The sequence below is a fragment of the Psittacula echo genome, assembly GCF_963264785.1.
Source record: "Psittacula echo genome assembly, chromosome: 9".
Taxonomy (NCBI): domain Eukaryota; kingdom Metazoa; phylum Chordata; class Aves; order Psittaciformes; family Psittacidae; genus Psittacula; species Psittacula echo.
The window spans coordinates 18,709,453-18,730,662 of NC_137745.1; the positions used below are offsets into that span (position 1 = coordinate 18,709,453).

The 21,210-nt window shown below is 59.4% G+C and overlaps 1 protein-coding gene across 2 annotated transcripts in view; it reads right to left on the minus strand.

Annotated features, from left to right (window-relative positions):
• CACNA2D2 (calcium voltage-gated channel auxiliary subunit alpha2delta 2) overlaps window positions 1–21,210 on the minus strand; it is a 207,369-nt gene that overhangs the window by 4,131 nt on the left and 182,028 nt on the right. For both annotated transcript variants that reach the window (XM_080625351.1, XM_080625352.1), the window contains exons 6-30: window positions 20,913–21,051; window positions 17,084–17,215; window positions 16,790–16,847; window positions 14,702–14,752; window positions 14,450–14,549; window positions 13,495–13,653; window positions 12,895–13,002; window positions 12,136–12,214; window positions 11,887–11,936; window positions 10,959–11,048; window positions 10,809–10,877; window positions 10,337–10,411; window positions 9,799–9,873; window positions 9,553–9,624; window positions 9,171–9,242; window positions 8,958–9,019; window positions 7,215–7,291; window positions 4,026–4,086; window positions 1,411–1,508; window positions 1,116–1,206; window positions 916–978; window positions 692–795; window positions 508–606; window positions 322–416; window positions 29–76 (exon numbers count right to left, since the gene is read on the minus strand). In XM_080625351.1, the coding sequence (XP_080481477.1) occupies window positions 29–76; window positions 322–416; window positions 508–606; window positions 692–795; window positions 916–978; window positions 1,116–1,206; window positions 1,411–1,508; window positions 4,026–4,086; window positions 7,215–7,291; window positions 8,958–9,019; window positions 9,171–9,242; window positions 9,553–9,624; window positions 9,799–9,873; window positions 10,337–10,411; window positions 10,809–10,877; window positions 10,959–11,048; window positions 11,887–11,936; window positions 12,136–12,214; window positions 12,895–13,002; window positions 13,495–13,653; window positions 14,450–14,549; window positions 14,702–14,752; window positions 16,790–16,847; window positions 17,084–17,215; window positions 20,913–21,051 (2,127 nt within the window). The remainder of the gene's footprint in view (window positions 1–28; window positions 77–321; window positions 417–507; window positions 607–691; window positions 796–915; window positions 979–1,115; window positions 1,207–1,410; window positions 1,509–4,025; window positions 4,087–7,214; window positions 7,292–8,957; window positions 9,020–9,170; window positions 9,243–9,552; window positions 9,625–9,798; window positions 9,874–10,336; window positions 10,412–10,808; window positions 10,878–10,958; window positions 11,049–11,886; window positions 11,937–12,135; window positions 12,215–12,894; window positions 13,003–13,494; window positions 13,654–14,449; window positions 14,550–14,701; window positions 14,753–16,789; window positions 16,848–17,083; window positions 17,216–20,912; window positions 21,052–21,210) is intronic.

Genomic DNA, 21,210 nt, shown 5'->3' on the forward strand with positions numbered 1-21,210 from the left:
CACTGCCACCCCCCTGCCCACCACCCACCTTGTTGTTGGCCTCACAGTCCATCTCGCAGCTGGTCAAGGGGTCGCACTGTCAACCACAAACAGGGCAGAGGGACAGGTTAGCAGGACTGTCCTGATCCCAGGAGGGGACACGTGGGGTGGTGTTCCCAAGGCAGGGTAAAGGTGCCCCCATAAAGTTTAAGAGGCAAGGCTGTGCAGGACACACAAGCCCAGCAGGACCACAGGCACCAGCAGTGCTCCCCACCAAGCACAGCTCCCTCCCTGTCCCTGTCCCTGTCCCCATCCCCACACAGTGCCCCAGGGCACACGTACCCTGCGGGCGCCCAGCTGGTCACGGTCTGTCCGGTTGCTCGCCAGCACTTTGAACTTCTCAGCCCAGGCCTCCAGGTCCAGCTTCACCCCCACCACTGGGGCAGTGGGGAGACAGAGTAAGCCCCAGCATGGAGGGACTGATGGGGACCCCCAGCTTGGTGTCGGGGCACCCAGCCCCCTGCCTACCTGCTGGCTTCAGTGTCTTGCCCCCGATGCTGAGCTCCACGGCGGTGCTCACCAGGATCCCGATGGTGTTGTTCTCCAGGTCCAGCTCCCGGTAGCCGGCTGTAGAGAGCAGGGGTGGCTTCAGGGGACATGTGGGGCCAGTAGCAGCCAGTGCAACTCCCTGCTGCCCTGAGCTAGCACCCACCATCCCTGTAGGGAGGCTTGAAGATGTAACCCTTGTTGTCCAGGCTCCTCCGGTAAAAACTGGCATTGAAGGGCTCTGGTTCCTCTTCCCAGTCATCTGCAGCTCTGGGGTAAAGCAGTCACAGCCATGATTGCCCCTGGCTCTGGTCCCACCAGAGATGGCCCCACAGCATCAGACATGTCGCTGCCTGGGGATGAACATGCACTCAACCCCCAGACACTCACTTGTTAGGGAAGACGCGGGTGATGCCCCCGTCGGTGGCTGCGAAGACAGCCAAGAGGCTGTACCTGTAAGGAGAGGGGGCGGGCACACCAGGCATCAGTGGGGTTTTGCTCTGCCCCATTCCCCATCTCTATATCCCATTCCAATCCCTCTCTGTTCCCAGCCAGTGCTGCCTGAACTGGGCCACCTCGCCTCCACATACGTGTTGAGGTCCTGGTCCTTCCAGACCCGCTCCACCAACTGCTGCGTGATGCCCGTGTCCAGGATCAGGTTGTGCAGGAGGAAGTTGTCACCTTGGGATGAAGACAGAGAGGAAGAGGCAGTGAGGGCTGGCCCCATGGAGGCCACCCGCACGCCCCTGCCTTGCCCCAGCACTCACTCTGCAGCTCCTGGGACCCCAATTCCGGCACAGTTCACCCCTGCCCCATCTCCCTCTTCACCCCAGTCCCTCCCAGTTCCCCCAGCCAGGCCCCCACCAGCCATCCCTGGCTACTCACACTGCTTGGAGTCTGGGGTCACCTTTTCCATGAGGGCAATAAAGTTTTCCAGGAACTCGGTGTTGTTATCCGACAAGTCGAGGTCTTTGCAATACTCTCTGGGGTTTGGGGGACAAGGTTTGTCGTTCACGAGGATGGAAAAGGCAAGGTCAGTTCTCCCCCAGGACAGCGGGGCGGGTGCTGGCCATGCTGCCAGCACCCAGGCTTGCTGGGGGACATGGTGGTGATGTGCCACCACTCCTGTGAGTGTCACCCTGCCGGGCAGGTGGCTGTGGGCATCTCTGCAGCCAGCCTCTGCTGCCTGCAGTGCCAGCGGCTCAGCCACCACGGCAGCCATCGTGTCCATCACTGCTGTGGGCACCGAGGTGCCGTCACCTCTGCCAGGGCCAGGCTTGATGGATCCCAGTTAGCATGGAGTAGTACAACCCTGAGCCTGGCTCTCCCCATACTGGTGGGGCTACTGGTGGGACTGGGTGACTCTGCCACCGTACTTACCTGTGGGACCCTGGGGAGCGGGGGCTCCACTGTGGGCGCCAGCGGGGCTTTGCCTGGGTTACCCCCATGGCTGTGCTGGTGGCACCAAGCAGGCACTTGGCAGCCATACCTGCACCCTTTGTGTAGGTGCTGGGTGAGACCCACCAAGAGGAGGTGGGTGCTCGTCCATGGGCATCAGTGGCCCTGAGCCCCTCCTCGGACAGGCACCACGGGTGGTGCCACATCCATGCCCCAGCCCTGCTGATGTGGGGATGGCTCTAACCCTATCAGTCACCATAAGGCTCTAGTGGGATGGCACAGGTCAGTGTGAGCCTCTCAGCCCCAGTGGTGCGGCTGCAGGCAGTGCCGGGGGTCAGGGCTCCCCCTGCTCACATCCCCTCCACCAAGTTCCTGACTCTGCCAAAAACCTCATTAAGAGGACAAATGCCAGAGCAGGGGGTGGCAGGAGCCTGCCCATGGGGCAGCTGAAAGAGCTGGGACACCCTGGTCAGCCCGTGGGGAGCAGCCACCTAAAGGTCTACCCGACACGCACAGATACAGGTACTCACACACCCATGGGGGACATATGGTTTCTGAAAACGTCCACGGCCCATGGCATGGCAGATCATACAGTCGCCCTGGGTGCCACCCCACCACCCGGGGCCTCCCTGCTGCAGGAAGGTGCTTGCAGCGGGGTCTGAAGGGCTCATCCCAATTTTCAAAGCCTGCTTTTCCCTCTGGCTGCCCCAGGCTGGACACTGACCTCATCACTGTAGCCTCAGTGGGGCAGACCCACTCCTTGAGCCTTGCACATCACCTCTAGCTATTTTCTTTGCACATTTCTGGGCCAATCTTTTACTAACAGGGTTTCCTGTTTCTCATTAATACTCTGCTTTGGCTCCCACGTTTTCTGTATCTCACCCCTGCCACCCTGTGCATCACCCAGGGACCAGGTCTCTCCAAAAAGCCAGGGCTGCACAGGAACTACAGTTTGGGCTGGTTCACCCCGAACTGGTGTGAGTGAGTGATCCTGCTGTAGGCAGCTGGCACAGCCTTAACCTGCTGCAGTCCCTAAGAACTGCAAGGATAAAACACCTCCTAATGGGGCATTCAGCTGTTATAATGACACATAAATACATAGGTGATTAGCTGGCAATGCTAATTAGGGCTGGTCAGAGGGTGCACTGCAGTGGCAGGAAGGGCACGGTGCCAGCAGAGCCACGGGGCTCCCTGCTCCCATCTGAGCAATGGCCCTTTGTCCCCGGATAGGTGGCTTCTGGAGCACAAGTGTGATGGGGAACGGCTGAGGGACCTGGGGGGTTCAGTCTGGAGAAGAGAAGGCTCAGGAGGAGCTGATCGCTCCCTACAACTGCCTGACAGGAGCATGGAGCCAGGAGGGGCTGGGCTCTGCTCCCAAGGAACAAGGGATGGGACAAGAGGAAACGACCTCAAGCTGCACCAGGAGAGGTACAGGTGGAGCTGAGGAACAATTCCTTCCGCAGAGGGTGCTCAGGCATTGGAACAGGCTGCTCAGGGCAGGGCTGGAGTCACCGTCCCTGCGAGTGTTCACACACCGTGGGGACGAGGCCTCAGTGCCATGGGTTAGGGGTGGCCTTGGCAGTGCTGGGATAAAGGTTGGACTGGATGAGCCTAAAGGGCTTTCCCAACCTGGTTTATTCTGTGATCCTACGACTGGGCTGTGGCACAGCCCCAGGGGAGGGGACGCGTCTGTCCCTGCTCACAGCCTGCAGCCGGCAGCTTCCCCAAAGCCCTGGGCACCCCAAATTTGACCCAAACCCTACCTTCCTTCTCCCTACCCCCGCAGCCAGCACGACTGTATGATGGCACCGCCGGCCCCTTGCCCGGCGGGGGGACATTCAGAAACTATACCTATATATGCACGCGCAGGGGGCAGGCCCTACCGGGTGCATATATACGGTGCTGGATGCAACTGGGTGGCGGAGCGGGGCCGGGGTCCCGGCGGCAGCCCCTCTCGGCCGAGCGGGCACACGACACACAGAGCGACAGGGGACGGGCAGGGGGGACAAGGCACGATGAGGCGAGGATGGGGGGCGATGGCGGGGGGGTGGCAGCGGGGCCGGGGCGGATGCACACCTCGGCAAGCGCACACGCAAAGCTACCTGGGAGCAATGAACACATGTCCCTCCGACTCAAAGCTGTTGGGCAGCAGGTATTCAAAATCTGCAACAGAAAGGGAAGGTTATCCTGCGGGGACCGGGGACAGGGACAGCGGGGCCAGGAGGGAGAGAGACGGACAGAGAGAGAGGGGAGGGAATAACGACAGAAAATAAAAGGCATTTGCTGCTCTTGGTAACAAGAGAGGAAGGAAAAGGCCGTTCTGCTGTTGCTGGCACCGCACGGGAAGGAAGGTTATAGCCAAATCGGGAGAGGTTTGCCCATCTCGGCTCGAATTTGCTCGGTCGCGGGCTGGAGGTGCGCGGATGCGTACGCGCGGCTGGTGGCGTGTACGCAGGGACACACAGAGACACACACACATATATATATGTGCGCACATGTATATATATATATATGCATGTTTGGGAGGGTGTGGGGCGTCTCTCTCTCGGAGGAGGGGGTGGTTGAGGGCAGGGAACCGCATGCTGCGCTCCTGGCCGCAGGAGGATCACCAGAACACTTGGTTGTCAGGAGAAAGGAGTTTTCAGGCATCGACATGGCCAAACGGGGCTCCTTGCTGAGGACAGTCCAACCAGAGGCTCCCTGCCCAGCACCGGGCAATGCGCTGCCAGGCTCTGCCGTGGCACCGTCCCTCCCCTGGGTGGTGGGACCCCAATGGGGACCAGGTCCATGCTCACACACCAGCTCGGCACCTCACTCTGCTTTAAGGGGGATGGCAGCGCAGCAGGGCTTGGGGTGCCTCTTGGACGCCCCCGACATCGGGGTGGCAGATGCAGGGTTCAGCTCATGGGTTAGGGGGTGGGTGTGGGGGTGCTATGGGACAACCCAGGGCATCGGCCCCCCCATTGGCACCGCCACCCCCAGCCCTCCCACCTGCCCCCGGTGCGTGGCACGGCACAGCCAAAGGGTGGACTGTTGCTCTCCGAGGGCTGTAGGCAGGGTCTGGGTACAAGCCAATGAGAGGAAGAGGAAGAGGAGGAGGAGGAGGGTACAAAACACTCGTACTTGGTCCATCAGCATTGCCATCACAGGGTCACCGGGAGGAGGCAACTCAAAGCTGATGGAACAGGGCTGAGGGTGACACGGACAAATCCAGCCCTGGGTCGCATGGCTGATCTCCTGCTCCACTGCAGGTGGGGTTACCAGCCCTGGCCTCAGTGGGACCTTGGGACAGAACTTAGCTGCTCCTGCGCGCACAGATGGTGCTGGGATGCTGTGGCTGCCAGGGGCTTCATGCCATGGTGGGGCAGCAGGGACAGCCACTGAGCAGCCATGGGGGCAGGCAGTTTGAGACCCTGCCCCAGGCTCGCTTTCCCCTGTGCAGCAGGTAGCATCACCCCAGGGTGCTCCCATCCCCACCTCCACCAAGGGGTTGTGCTTGGTGGGCTTCCCCAAAAACACTTGCCCCAGAGGGTGATGATGGCAGAGGACTGGGTCCCCACCTTCCCTCCATCCCTGCCACCTTTGGGTGCTCACCCACAGCCCCCCGCTCCCTGCACAGCCCTATCCCTTCAGGTTGAGTTGTCTTGGGGAGGAAGAAGCGAAGGAGCTGGGACAGAGGAGAAGGAGCCAGAGGAGGCGAGCGGGGGGGAGAGGAGCAAGAAGGGCCAGGGTGGGGAAGAGGAAGAGCAGGGCATCAAACTAGCTACGAAAAACCTCGTGGATCGAAAACAGCAGTTTCATACAAGATCAGCTCTTGAACGATACCAAACCGGGTTTGGGAGCGATGCGCGGGGAGGGAGTGGGGGATCGTCGTGACAAAGCTCTCATGGACAGAACAAGACATGTTGCTTTCAAATAAAGGGGGAACTGGAGGAGAGGAGGAGGAGGAGGAGGGAGGAAGGGCGAGTCGGTGGTGGTTTGCAGGTTCGGCGTGGCAAACGGGCAGGGAGATGGGCAAGCAGGGGGCTGGGAGGGACTGGACACGGGGCAGGGGACAGGGTGGTGAAGGTGAGTGGTCTGAGACTGAAAATACTTGCCCTTCATTTTGATGTTTGGTACTGTGTGAATCCACCATAGAGAGAAAGCAAGAAAAACAACAAACAAAAAAACAACAAACAAAAAAAAAGGGGGTTGGGTGGAAAGGGGGAAGGGGGGCACAAACAATATTTTATTCAATCGCCGTTTGAATAAAAATATTGTGTATCATAATCATACCAAAAGGAAACCTCTTGCAAAAAACGACATGAAGAAAAGGAAAAGAGAAACCCAGTAACAGAAGGAAAAGAAAAGCCACGGTGAAATAAGAATTGAAAACAAAATAAGTATGCAAAGATATAACTACAGAAATATATATAAATATATTCGATACTCCAAAGGAAAATGAAAGTCAGTAGCAAACAGTTGCAACAGTCTTGGTATCAAGATGTCCTCACTGAGTCAGGGGGCATGCACGGCAAGGGGGGAGGACGGGGGGATCCCCCTCCCGGGGACAGGGACAGCCTGGCCTCGTCCCTGCAGGGTCACGGGGCTCCTGCCGATGGATGGAGGGGCAGGGGCTGGGGCTGCAGTGGGGCTGGGGTCGAGCTGCCGACGAGGGCAAGAAACGGGGGAAACCGGAGGGGAGAGGGGAAGGGTCCGGTTCTGCCACAGGGGAGAGGGTCCCTGGGAGCAGCGTGGACCTGTGGTGGGAAAAAAGCTTGGGGGTCGGGGTGAGAGAAAGAGAGAGAAAGGGGGAGCCAGGCTAACACACACGTACACAGATTAATTCCAAACGAAAATCGAAACCAACCGAAACCGAACTCATAAAAAGAAGAAGAAATGGCTTAAACCGAAACCAAAGAATCGTAATAAACCAAAGGAAACTCAAGAGATCCATGCAAACTTTCCCAGGCTCGCAAATTAACTGGCTGCTACAGCGGCATCCCTTGTCCCCGGGAGGCGAAGTGGCAGCAGCGCAGCCCCTGCCTGCGCCGGGCAGCACCTGCCTGCATGCTGGGGCTCAGGTTTTGGGGTGCAAAGTGTAAAGCCCAAACCCTGGCGCGCCCCAGGCAGGCAGCTCGCTCCCCCTCCTTGCATCCACCTCTACTCACGCCTGACTTTTCCTGTTTTGCCTCTCTCAGTGATCCCTATCTCCTTTTGCTTTGTGTTTCTCCCCCCCCAACAGCCGCGGGCTGGTGTGGGGGTGAGCGGGAGTGCGAGAGGGCGGCAGGGAGAGCCATGGGGCTACTTACACTTCACTTGCAGGATCTGGTCGCTGAGGTTGGCCTGGATGTAGTAGGTGCTGTAGGGAGGCAGAACCAGCCCCAGGCTGCAGAGGGGGAGAGCAGACAGGCGGTGTAAGGCTTTCCAGCCACCCAGGGCCCTTGGCCAGCCCCTGCCTGGCACCCCTTGGCTGGTGGCAGGCAGCAGCCCCACTGGCCTCCTGCACAGTCTGCTGCACCCAGTGCTGTCCTGGGGTACCCAGGGTTGTCTCTAAGATCATCCTGGGGCATCCATGGTCATCCCCAGAGCACCCATGGTTATCTTGGTGGCACCCAGAGTTGTCCTCAAAGCACTCAGGCCAACCACAGAGCACCTGGGGTAACCCTGGGGCACCCAGGCTCACCCTTGGAGCATGCACGGCCATTCTGGTAGCACCCAGGATCATCCCCAGCACACCTACTGCCATCCTGTGGTATCCAGGTTTGTCTCCAGAGCACCCAGAGTCACCCAAGGTTGTCTCCGGAGCACTCAGGGCCATCCCTACAGCACCTAGGGCCATCCTGGGTGCATCCAGGGCTATCCCAGGGGCACTCCTGAGCACAGGAGGTGACAAGCCTGTTCAGACAGGGCTTAGATGGACAGCAGGCAACCTCCTGAGAAGCAAGTGAGATGCACATGGAAGAGGGACACAACACCCCTGTAGCGTAGGAAGGTGTGAAGAGACACAGCCCTTGAAAGAAGGAACAAAACCTTCCCAGAGAGAAGAGACCAAAGACAATGATTACACAGGCACTGGCTACAGGCAAGCCATGAAGGAGAGGGATCCACCAGCCAGGAGTCTGAATCCATGGGACACTCTGCTGGAGGGAGCTGGGCTCCTGGGTGCCTGCTGCAGTGGCCAGTGGCCTTTGGTGATGGTATCAGTGCCAGGTGCTGCCCAGGATAGGGCACCAGTGATGATCACACTGCCATGATAGGCACCAGTGGGTGAGGCCACATTCCTGACCCTCATCGGATGCCACACCTGCACCTGAGCCACCAGGACTCAGACCACCCCTCCAGCTAGTCCTGTCTGCACCTGGCAGCATGGACTGAGCACCACAGCAGGCATGGCAGAGGTTGTGGCACCCCAAATGACAGATAGCAAGAGGAGGGTGGTGAGTTTTTTCTGGTGGTACCCTCTGTTGATGGTGTCTCAGGGAATCCCGGGGAACATCCCTACTATGGTGCAGAGCTGCGGGATCACACAGCCCCCAGCAGCACCTTTCACCCTACAGATCAACCCACAGCTGTGTCATCCTGTGTCACCGTCCCCTCCTTGCCAGTGCTGCTTGGTTCTGTAGGGATGCCACTGTGGGGGACAGGACTTGGGCTGTGCCATGGACACCCGACAGTGCTGGGACGTGGCTGTGACCCTTGCCAGCCCCTCCTGAGCTGGGTGGTGAGGAGGAGGAGGGCACCCTCGGTGGCAGGGGGACCACATGGCTCCTCACAGAATGAAGGCAACATGAGTTGGACAGCACGGACATGATGCCAGAGTCTTTTTTACACATCTGCTGGTGCAATCTGGGTGATAAATGCAGGGGGAGCTTTGCTGCCTGTGCTGCAGGGTGGGTGCATGTCACTGTCACCCACTGCACAGCAGGCAAAGACCTGCACAAGCCCAGTCCTTGTCCTGTGCACAAGTCCAGGCTGCACAGGACCACAGCGCTGTGCTGGTGTGGGTCTGGCTGATGCCAGGTGAGCACAGTTGTGCCATCAGTGCCACTCACCTGTAGTTGGTGCTTTTGATGGGGGCCCACGTGTAGGTCCTGAACACCTCGTCGATGTATTGCTGTGGTCAGAGGGAGCCAGTCAGGCCTCTGTGGTGCCAGGACACTGCTGGTGCAGTGACAGGGAATCCCAGCTCCCAGCCTGGTGCTGCTGGGGCTGGTGCTCAGCACAGTGGTAGCTTTTACCATGACCCCCTTCCCCTGCAGCATTACCTCGTCCAGAGACTTGATGAGGGTCTTGATGAACCTCTGCCCGTCATTCCCATCAATCATGCTTCTTCGGATCTGGGGGACAACAGAGGGAGGAGGCAACTGAGGGTCACAGAGCCTGGCCATGTGCCTGCGGGCACCCACCCCCAGTGGGTTTGCACCGGGGACCCATGGGGTGCAGAGGCGAGGGTGAGTAGCTTGGGGTGAGGGGGTTCATCATGCTCACACCCAGGGGACAGCGACCCAGCTCCCATCCCTGCCATGATCCCACAAGAGATGTGCCAGGGCCCTTAGGATGAGGTGCTCCCCAGGGCAGGCTGAGTGCCCTTTGCAACTGCAGATGGGGGCAGCATATACCCCAAAAGCTGCTCCTGGGTCTGCCCACCTCCTCCTTGTTCTCGTCCTCCAGCTCAGCATCCAGGAAGTCCAGCGTCACCGGCTCACGGAAATTGATGATCTGCAGGCAGAAAGAGAGAGCCAGGGAAGGGCTCAGGGCTCCTGCACCCACTGCTGAGTCCAGACAAACCCATCACAGTTCCCACAATTAGCTCCCAAAGACCCTGGGAAGCCGCCTTATCCCACAGGACCCGGATAACCCCCGCTGCTGCTGCCCCAACGGGCCCCTCCTCACCTGGGGCTGCAGGTTGGGGTGCAGCAGGACGTAGCCGTTCAGGTCGATGGCAAAGACGTAACCGTTTGCCCCCAGCTGCGAGAGGACAGGAGGAGGGATGAGGCTGGCCAGGCAGCTCTGCACCATGCCATGCTGTGCTGGTGTGATCACCCTCACCTCTGCAGGCAGAGCTCACCCCATGACACCCCCGGGGCTCAGCCTTTTCTATCCATCTATTTGTATTCTCAGCCAACAGCATCTCTCATCCTGGCTCTGGATTTTGCCTGCTGCCCCTCTCCCCAGGCTGGCAAGATTTATTCCCTGCTGACCCTGCAAGGGTTTTGGCTCTGCTCTGATTCCCAGAGCATCATCCAGCTATAATCCCTGTCTGCCTGCCCTAGTCCTGCCTGCAATCATGGCCTCAGCACCCTGTTACCACCAGCACTGCTGGAAGTGCTATGGGATGCTGTGGGTTGCAGCTCGGGGCTCCCTGCAGCAGGTTCCCACTCCAAGCTTGGGCAGCGCAGGGCAGGGACGGAGGGGAAGGGACCTCACGCACGTTGTATCGCGGCGTCAGCCTCTTGATGTCATTGAGAGCCACATCGATCCCCATCACGCCCAGGATGAGCTGGTTCTGGAAGGAAGCGCAGGGAGGGAGGCGGGTGGGAGCAGGGCTGTCACCTGCCACCACCAGCACAGGGACAGGGAAGCAGGGACCTCTTCTCCCTCTGGGGATGTGTTTTGAGATCCAGACACTGCAGGGGCACAGGGTGCGATGTGCCTGTCCCTCAGAGCCCTCTGTGGGACATTGCATCCCCCAGGGACTTGCAGCTGCCAGCTGGCCCCACTGAATGGGAGAGCTAGCGGGATGGCAGTCACCCTGGTACCACCCCAGGGAGGGGGTGCAGGGCAGGCAGCACCCTGGGGTGCCAGTGCCTCCCAGCCATGCAGCCAGCATCGGGGCACACTCCCCAACACCCTACACTGGGGGTCCCAGTGCAGCCAGGTTGGTGGCAGCCGCAGTCTCCTACCTTCCTGTCACTGCTGTCCTCCGTCAGGTTGAACACCGGCAGTGTGCCAGTCACCACCAGGCCCAGCCCCTGCACAAGCACAGAAGGGTGTCCTGTGGGGCTGGGGGACTGGGGGTCCCCACCTGCACCTCGGGGATGGGGAATCCTTACCAGCGCATCCTGGTAGACATTGGTCCACTGAACCTGCTTGGCTCGGTTCCCTGCCAGGACCATGGGTCTGCCCAGCACATCCAAGTACTCCTGCAAGAACACAGAATGGAGAAAGCACGATGTGGGAGCTGATGCCTCCTTGCTCCAAGCTGGTGACAGCCCTGTCCCCATGCACACCCTGGGATTATTAACAGGGTGCTTGGTGCCGGCCCTGTCTGCAGGCTGAGCTAGAGGAAGGGGCTTGGCATCCAAGGGTGATGCTCCAGCTGAAACCAAACAGCCTGTAGAGACAGAAACAAAGTGCTGCTCACTATTGTCAGGCCACGGGCAGGGCAGGGGCTCCCCAGGAAGCATCAGCCAGAGCTCTCTCAGCACCCATCCATCCTGGCCTTTTGGGATCTTCTCCTGAGGCAGGTTTCCCTTATCCTGGCTCTCCTTGCCAAGGCAGACCTCTTGACAGAGGGCAGTCCCTGTGCCATGATGCCAACCCTGCCCCGAGTGGCTGCCCTGCTCAGGTATCCTCACCACCTGCCTACCATGTGCATCCGATATGGATAAGGGGCAGGAGAGGGGCAGTGGGATGGGGTGTGGGGCACACATGCTTGGCTCTGCTGAATGGGCTGCTGCTGGGGTGGCCCTGCCTGCTCCCGCTCCCGCCTGCGCTCCGCTCTGCTGTGTGCTCATTAATGCCTGATGTCTCATAATTAGTCACTCAAAAGGCAGCAGGTCCGTGGGGAGCTGCAGAAGATGAATTACTTATTTCAATAGCGCACAGCCTGGCTGAGGGCTCAGCTCCCCAGCTCGCTGCCATGCTCACTGACAGCCTTAGGGCTCTCTGCAGCAGGGCTGGGGCTGCCTGAGCACACCCCAAGGCAGGGCACCCCATCCCCAGAGGGCAGTGTTGCCTGCCCCCTGCACCATGAGGTACCTGCGTGTTGATGCGGATGGCACCGATGGAGGGGATTTCAAAGTAGTAACCTTGGGAAAGAAAGAGAAAGGCAGCTGGGGAGTTGTTTGTCTGCCTGTCCAGCAGCCTGGCTGTCCTGCTGCCCTCCAGGCTTGCAGCAAGCGCCTTGCTGGCAGCAGCACACACCGGAGCACCCGTGCCAGCCCCCATTGGAGGGGTGAGTCCAGCCCCTGCAGCCTCCTGTGCCTGCTGGGTGCCAACGCCGCTCACCTTTGTTGGCGCAGGCCATCCACTGCAGCGGGGTCACGTCGTAGTTGTGCTGCCCAACTGAGAAGGTGAAGACCCGCACCTGTGGCAGAGCACACAGTGAGGGATGGCCAGTGGGCACCCAGGTCGTCCACACTGGCTGATGGCAACCTCCCCGGGGACACTGTGGCCCTGCCTGCCATGGTCCACAGACTGAGATGCTCATAACCAAGTGCAGGCAGGCAGGAGGCGCGGATGCTGGGCTGTGCTGGAAGCAGGGTAGCCTCTCTCCTCACCTGGCCACAGCCACTCCTATTCCGCAGCATCACTGTGATGGCCAAAGCCCCCTACCCCAGGGGTCCTTGTGCTAGAGCATCACTGCACCCAGAGGGGTCTGTGCTCTCCGAGGGTACTGCATGGACCACATCTACCCACATCACAGGTTTTCAGGTCCTGGTGGGGACCCCCCTGCTGGTTTGTCTGTTCCCAGCTGGGGTGTGCGTTCCCCAAGGATGGCATTTATAGAGCCCACCAGCCCCATCCTCTCCCCAGCAGCCTGCAGCATGCCTGGTCCCATGCCTCCCTCATGCCAAGGTGGGAGCCAGCTATAAACAGCATTGATGTGCCAGCTGACCCATTACCAGGGCAGCAGCAGAAGCAGGCTGTCAGGGAGAGAGGATGGAGATGAGGCAAAGAAGGTGGAAGCTGGTGATGGACCTGGAGCAGCCCTCTCCCTCCCTAGTGAGCAGCCCCAGCCTGGCACATGACCTCACGGCCCCTCACCGTCTTATTGGGCCAGTTGTACTTCTCAAAGACATCCTGCACTCGGTCCTCACCGCCGTCCGTGAACATCATGATCATCTTGTTGCAGTTGGCACGTGTGATGTTGGACTGCGGGGCAGAGAGATGGTGCTTGAGGCCGGACCCAGAGCGAGCTGTGCCAGGCTGGATGCAGCCAGGAGGGCTGGCCACAACCCATCTCTTTTCCTGGCCTGTTTCAGTGGGGTAAGGGTGGTCAGGGTGAATAGGCAGGAGGAAGGACGCTGTCTGCTTGGAAATGATGTTGTGGTTATTGCTGCTCAGCACCTAATAGCACCATTCATCTTTATTTTGTCTCTGGCACGGTGTCTGGCTCCATCCCCCTCTGCCCAGCCCTCATAGCTTTTAATAACACAGAGGGGCTGCAGCTCCAGCAAAATCTCAGCTACAGCACACCGGGAAGTGGGATGTAGCCCCCAGCATTGGAAAGGAGGACAAGGAGACCTCTGGATGCCGAAGCCCCAGGTACGGAGCAGCAGCCAGGTACTCAGAGCTCTCCCATGGCCCCCAGCACCCGTGGGTACACTCTGCCCACCCTAGCCCACACTCCAGCCCCCAGCTCACGTTCTGCAGCTGGTCGAAGGCGTACTCAAAGCCAGCCTTGTAGTCGGTCGTGCCCTTGGCCACCATCCCCTGCACATCCTCCTTGAAGACCTTCTTGTTCCGGATGTTGGCCTGCACCAGGTGCTTGAAGCATGACACTGGCTTCGCCTTCTCGTTGAACTGGGATGCAAAAGGGGAGTAGGTTGTAGAAGGGGACAGGGGCAGCCCCAGCAGGCACAAACCATCCGCCACGCAGCTCCCATGGATGGGAGGTGGCCTGAGTATCCCACATCCCATGTCCCAGGGATGGCTGATGCTGATGTGGAGACCAAGGTTTAGCTTGGGCCAAATGCAGCACTGAGCCGCCCAGCATGGGTGCTGGCAGTGGGCTCACCTGCACCCTTGGTTCTGCAGGGTGCCCCCACCTTGTGCAAGCAGCCGCGCTGCAACGTGCCGTGCTGTGCCGGCAGCGGGAGCAGGTGCTGTCTCCTGCTTATGGCTTCATTTGCTGGCAACAGGGCCCATTCATTAGGGGAGCAGCGATCCAGCTGACGGAGCCAGGCCAGACACGTTAATTAGCGCCGGCGTGCTTGTGGCCAGACAGGGGAGGGCCGGCACGGGCTGGGTGCCCAGCGAGGCACAGATGCGGTGGCACGGCCACTGTGCTGCCTGAGGTCATGGGCTGGTGGCATCGCCACGGGGGGAGTGATGTCAGTGGCTGCTTGGGATCACCCTGGGAGCGTTTCTGCCAAATGCCCTGCGATGGGAGCAGCTCTGGTTTGCCATCACGGACAGCCAAGCCCAAAGCAGCCATGTCCTTGCTTATGTGCAGGTGGGTGGTTAAATAGGAAAGAAATGGCATTTTTCTCTCTGCAGAGCTCCAGCCAGGTGGGGCTGAGGGCAAAGAGCTCCCACAGTGGGGAGCTGAGAGCTGCCTGGGGGGGCACAGCTCTGCTGCCCACCCTGCAGCACTCACAGAGGCCACGTTGACGTAGTCATCATCTGAGAGGGTGTCCAGCATCTCATAGACAGAGGTCTTCATCAGCTTGAGGGTGAGACCGCTCACACTGCCGCTCCTGGCAGGAGAGAGGGGAGCTGGGGCTCAGCAGCAAGGGGGCATGGGGCTCCCCACCAGTGCTGTCCCACACAGGGCCACAAGTGGAACAGTGGCACCCCAGTGAGCTGTGCCACCATCCTGGCCTGGCTCAGCCCCCACCAGTGTACTCACACATCCACAATGATGACCATGTCCTTTGGGGACGAGGCACCTTGGATGTACCTGTGGGGTGCAGAGGGGGGTCAGTAGGGTTGACTCATTTTGTGGGGGACCCCAACCCTGCTGGGAGCAGCTCCAGAGCAAAGCTGTGCCAGGCACAGCCATCCTGAGTGCCTGTGCACCAAGGCTGTGCTGACCCACGGCAAGGAGCAGGGACGAGGTGCCAGCGGGTGAGCAGAGGTGAGGATGCAGCACAGCGCAGCACAGCGCGGCAGAACGCCAGCGCCCGCCGCTTGGTACCGTATCAGCCTAATGAGCTCTAAATGCTAAACTCTTTCATCATCGCAGGCCCTTTTCTGCGTGCTGATTATGCTGACACACACATCCATATTAAGATGCTATTTACCCCCCTGGTAGCTTCAAAGGCCAGGCTGATTAGGTTATTTTTAGCTACGAGGAGGAAAAATAATAATACTACGTAAATCCTCCCCCCGAAAACGATTAGGGAAGCCTCCCTCACCCCTCGAAGCACCTGGTCCTGCTCCCAGCCCTGCTGTGCCATCCTGTGTGGTGCTCAGCCCCCATCCCAGCCATGGCCAGGCACAGCCCAGCCTCCCCATCCCATCGAGTGGAGCCTGATCCTACCAAGTCCAAGGGAGCCTCATTACTGGCTTGATCAGGATCAGGCCTGACACAAATTAATTAGTGTGTTATTAGTATCAATTATTCACCATTACTGGGGAGGACTGGGGAAGGGGCAGGCTATGATTGCTAATCCCAGGTCCTGATGTTCCCTAATTACAAGTGATTACCCAGGTGGGATGCTGGATGCTGGCACACGGGCTCCTCCCAGTGTGGGTTCTGCATCCCCCCAAAGCTCCCCCATGCTGGAATGCAGGATGGGCAGGCAGCTGCCTGCGGGCTTCACACTGATGGTGGGGCTGGGGCAGGGCTGCTGGCACAGCGCAGCCCAACTAAGATGCTGCCCATATTGTGCTGTGGCAGCGCATCCATCTCCAGTGCCCCGTGCAGATGAATACCCTGGGCTCCACGGGAGAAGGCTGTGGTTAATAGTGCCATTCATCAAGGGAGGGGAAGGCAGGCGAGCGGTGCTGGTGGCCCTGCCGGGCCTGGCAGCAGAGAACAGAGCAGCAGTGGCCATGTGCTGCATTGGACCCCGGCACGAGGGCAGGAGAGGACCCCAGAGGAGTGTCCCCAGGGTGTGCTGCCCCCCAAGCATGAAGGGTGCTGCTGCTCCTCCATGACTGGGTGGGCAAGAGGGTGGTGGCCAGCCTGGCTAGTGGGCAGGGAGCCAGGCTAGCCAGGCTCAGTACCCCACATATACATCACCAGTCACCCCTCTGCCAGTAACCCACACAGACGGCCCAGCAGAGAACAGTTAATAATTAATGTGGAGCAATCAAAGACAATTAACCATAGGAGCAGGGCCATTCATTTTTCTGACAAGGAGACAGGCAGCTCCCAGTGCAGGCAGGGGGCCAGGCAGCAGGTGATCCCCTGGGATATGGGGCACCCCGGGCAGGTGCTGGAGACCTGCATCTGCTTTACCCTCCATGCCTGCACTTTTAGGCAGCCACCGCAGGCAGGATGAGGCCATAGCTTCCCCAGCCCCACAGGCAGCATGGTGACTACTGCTGCCAAGCCAGCACCTCTATCTGAGCTAAAGGGATTCAATCCTGCCTCACTCAGTGTGCAGCTAAATGGCTGCTTGCAGCTATCACTTAACCACAGCCCATTGCTCTCTCCATCCTCCCGGCTTGTGGTTGTTGTCCCCTCTGGATGGGAATGCTGGCCAGGACTGAGCACTGGCAGCAGTGGCTGTGGAGTAGGGGACAGGGTGAGGGGTAACTCTCCACACTTCATCTGCATCCAAGGCGTTATCTCTCTAACCTGCTCTGCCTTCCTGGGAAGAGAGGAGGGAAGTGGGAGCCAAGAGCTGCAGCTCGGATGCCCCTGCCTGTGTTAGGGTGTCCATTTGCCAATGCCAGCCATGTGTGAAATGAAAAGGAGAGGGAGCTGGTTGCTCCCGGACGGGAAGGGCCAGTGAATGGATCCCCCTCCCCACCTGCACCCCCTTACCAGGGCCTCCTGCGCACGTCATACAGGTCGATCTTATTGGGGGCTCTCCATGGGGTGGCTGTGGGGGGAAGGCAGGTGGTGAGCAAGGCAGTGGAGACAGATGGGATGGGGAAGAGGGATGCCCAGGGCCAAGGAAGCAGCAGGCTCTGGCGGGGTGCTCACACCAATGGGCTTTGGCACAGGAGGGTTACATGTGCTGGGTGGCCCCAGAGCCAGCACTGGAGGATGCTCACCTGCATCCCACAGTGAGAAGGGCCCGGGCTGCCCTTGGCCAGAGCCTCCATCAACACTCACCGGGATAGTAGCGGGTGACGCCGGTGGCACTGCCAAACACCTGCCAGAGCAGGGAGGGATCCTCCTTTCTGTTCTCGATGAACACGTCCTCCAGGGCCTGCGTCCAGTTCAGCTCATTGAGGATGACGGTGGCTGTGGGAGACAGAGCCAGGGAGGGTGGATGAGTGCAGGGAGCAGCAGAGCTGGGGGTGATGGGAACCGTTATGTCCCCATAGTGAGGGCAGGGACAGAGGTAGTGTGTCCCCTCTGCCCATGGAGGAGGCCACAGGGGCTTTGCAGCCACTCCTGCATCCTCCTTTCTGCCTTGCTCCCATGGAGCTCCAGCATCACCCTGCTGTGGTGTCCCCAAATACCTGGGCCACCCTACAGGTACTCCCCTGTTCACTCACCATCCCCTGGCTCAGGGGCAGCGACAGCCGCTGCTGGGGACAGCCAGTTCGCCATCTCATCCCCTTCCCAGAGGGCTCCTCCCACCACCGTGCCAGCCCCATTCCCTAGGGACAGTCACCAGCTGGGCAAGGAAAAGATTGTGTCCCTGCGGGGCTGTGCAGAGCCGCCCGGCCCCACTCTGCATTCCTGCTGCCTCCTGCACCTGACGCAGAAGCAATTAAGATGCCGGCAAACAGCGGTTTTAAATTATTCAGCTATTAAAGCAGAAGATAAGCTGCTGGCAGCCCCAGCCTGTGATTAATCAAGAGAGGCTGATGGAGCGTGGGGGGGCTGGTGTGGCATGGCAGGTACAGGGCCAATGGGAAGGCTGCCTTGGGACCCCAAATGCTGTGGGTACCCTGAGCCCTGGGCAGGTGGGGAGATCCCCATGGTGTCCATCAGCAGCTCGTGCTGGGCTGCCTTGGGACTGTGGTGTGGAGGAGCCAGCGGTGGCTGTGTGCTGCAGGCAGGAGAAGGCAGCCACCAGCACCCTGACAGGACCCTCAATGCAGTGGTGGGGTACCAGAGCTCGCAGGATCAGCCCCGCTCCTTGGCACTGAGCAGAGCTGCAGGGAAGCTGGTGTGTGTTTGAGGAGTACATACAGCTCTCTTCAGGCTTCCTCCCATACTTGTCCCTCCTCAAAACACCTGCACAAGCCTTCACCATGGTCCTGAGGTGCTGGTGAGATATTGGGCAAGTTTCACCCAGGGTGAATCCCGGATCCCTCCATCCCAGCACCACTGCTGAAGAAGACTTCTCCCCTTGGGCAGCTTTGCCTTCAAACCATGATTTAGTCTGTCTGTGTCTCCCAGCTGTTTCCCAGCACCATGCCTACACAGAGCACTGATACCTGGCACTTGGCATGGCTTCTTGCTTGGCTCAGTCACAGTTTGTGGTTGTTCCCAAGAGAAGGGTCTGTGAGCAGGCTGCCAGGCTCCTGCTGCCTGCAGCGGCCCTGGGCACTGCTGCCAGCCTCAGCTGGGCACCACACTGGGCATTGACACATCCCCAGCAGCCCCAGCCCCTGCACCCCAGCCCCTTGAGGCCCACCAACCACACCAGCCTTGTGCCAAATGCAGATCCTAAACCTAAGCCTTTCCTGTCCATGAACACAGCCCTTATATCATCTCCAAGCACAAACACAGCCCCTGTATCATCCCTGAGCCAGAATGCAGTTCGTATACCTTTTTTGAGCATGAATGTGGCCCCATATTATCCCTGTGAACAAATATAGCTCCTATACCATCCCTGCAAACAAATGCATCTCCTGTACCACCCCTGCATATGAACACAGCACCCATAACCATCCCTGCTCATCCATGCAGCCCCTATACCATCCTTGCATGTGAACACAGCCCTTCCACCAGCCATGTGCACAAATGCAGCCCCTATACTATCCCTCGCACAAACACAGCCCCTACACTCTGCCCACATGCAGAATGATGAGCTATTGCTCATCGGACAGGAGGCTGTGTCCAGGGATGGCTCCTGTCCCCCTTGGTCCAGGCTGGAGCTGCCAGCCCCACAGTGACATCCCCATCCCTGTCCCCATCTCGTCCCTGTCCCCATGAGGGTGAGCTCAGCCCCGCCCCGCCTGCGAGCGAGTGCAGATTTAATTAAAAGCGGCACAGTAAATAAAACACATATAGGATGTAATTTGTGTGTAGTGAGGGGTGACGGTGGAGGGTGGCTCCGCAGGGCTTTAATTAGCGTGCCAGGCAGCGATAGTGGCTCTCCACCGGCACCCACGGCGGGTGTGCTCCTCGCCTGCAGCTCTGCAGGGACCAGCCACGCTTGCTGGTGTCCCCAGCAGGAGAGGGCACATGGGTGGCCCTGTGCCTGCACCCCAAACCCACTGTCCCGGGTGCAGCGGCTGAGCTGAGCACCCTGCCCTGCACCCTGGCTTTTTGGAGCATCCTGGTGTGGCTGAACATGCGTCCGATCCCTCAGCTGACTCCGCACTGCCCTGTCCCCTCTCCAGCACCCCTTTCTGAGCAGTTATGAGTCCCCGAAGCACGTACATCTCCAGTTTGCTCTTATCCCACGGCCACGCATGATGATGTATGTGGCCGTGGCAGGGCATCAGCTGCGGTGTTGGCTGGCAAGCAGGGGTGAGGAGTAATGAACATCTCACCCTGCCAGCCCACCCCGCTTGCAGGATGTGCTTCATTAACTGCCTGGCCTGCACTGGCTGTAATAAAACTAATTGCAAATTTCTAATCCACTGCTGCCACCGTGGTGGAATCATTGCACCGGCGCGGCCGTGCTGGTGACGAGCCTGTGCACCAGGAAAGGGCTGCTCAGGCAGGATGGAAGCGCAGCTCCTGCCATCACTGTGACCACCCGGGAGCCCTCAGCAAGAGCCACTAAAACACGGCGGTGTGGGGATGGAGGTGCCCTCGGCTGTGCAAGAGACAGGGAGACAAGCACCCAGCAGCAGGGTCTGGGCTTGGGTGCAGGATGCAGCCCACGGGTGCTGGAGGATGCTCTGCGGCTGGGAATGGTCCTTAGCTCAGTGCAGAGCAGCCACTAGAGGGAAATGGAGACCGACTGTCACCGTGTGCCATGGCAGCAGGGAGAGGCAGGAGAGCACTCTGGAAGCTCAGGGACTGTTTCACCTCGCAGCGGGGATTTAAAGCTGTCCATCTGTCCATCCATCCCTCCCTGCCTGCTCCTGACCCTGTCCCCCTTTCTGGAGCAGCCTCCAATAGCCACAGGGGCATGGCCTTGGGGCTGAGAGCCCCAGCATGCTCCCGGCAGGAAGGGGCTCCCCTGGGGTGCCATGGCACTCTGCTGCTATCACCCTCAGCTGGCTTCCTGCAGGATTTCAGCTGCTTTTTCTCTCTTTTCTTGACCTCAGCCCCAAGCAGCCCAAAGCCAGTGGGGAAGCATCCCTGCTTCAACCCCTCCCACTGCCCATCCTGTCTCACTTCCTTCTATGAGCAGGGAGCTGCTGCCTCTGTAATTGCTCCTGCACAGAGCTGCTCCATCCTTTTGATTGTCCATGCTGATTGTCCCAGCACCGGCTTTGAACCTCCTTGAGCTTTGATGAACTCTTCTACAGGGAAGATCACAGCCATGTGCAGGCAGCCAAGCCTTACCCTGCCGTAATTACCATTTCTCCTTTGCTCTCCATCCCTTCCTAATAACCCCTAACCCCAACTTGCCTCTTTGGCCTGTGCCAAGCTCATGAGGGTCCCTGGGGAAGGATATGTCACCTCTGTCCTGACACGGTGACTCCGCCTCTTCTCAGTGCCTGCCTGCCTTGGCACCGAGAGCCAGTCAGGGCACCCTGGGGTGATGGTCTCTGGGGCTGCAGCACCCCAAGCAGGAGAGGTGGAGGCTGAGCCTGGCCAGGCAGCACAAAGAGGAGCAGGATGGGTGAGGAAGGGCACTCACAGCCTTTGTAGATGTCCGTGGGGATCTGCACAGCAGCATAGGAATAGTTAACCTTGGTCTTGAAGTTGGCATCATCAGTGAACTCCAGCTTCAAGGAGTTGGACTTCTCCCTCTCAATCTCTTCTCCGTCGGGATCGTCCTAGGGAAGGAGCAGAGCACATGGGGTCACCTGTAAGTACCAGCCCTGGATGCATACTGGGAGTGCCGCCACCCAAAGCTCATCCTCATTGCAGAGACCAGCAATGTTGGCTCTCCTGCTGGATTTGTCCTGTACAGGGATCCGGAGGGCACGGAGGCA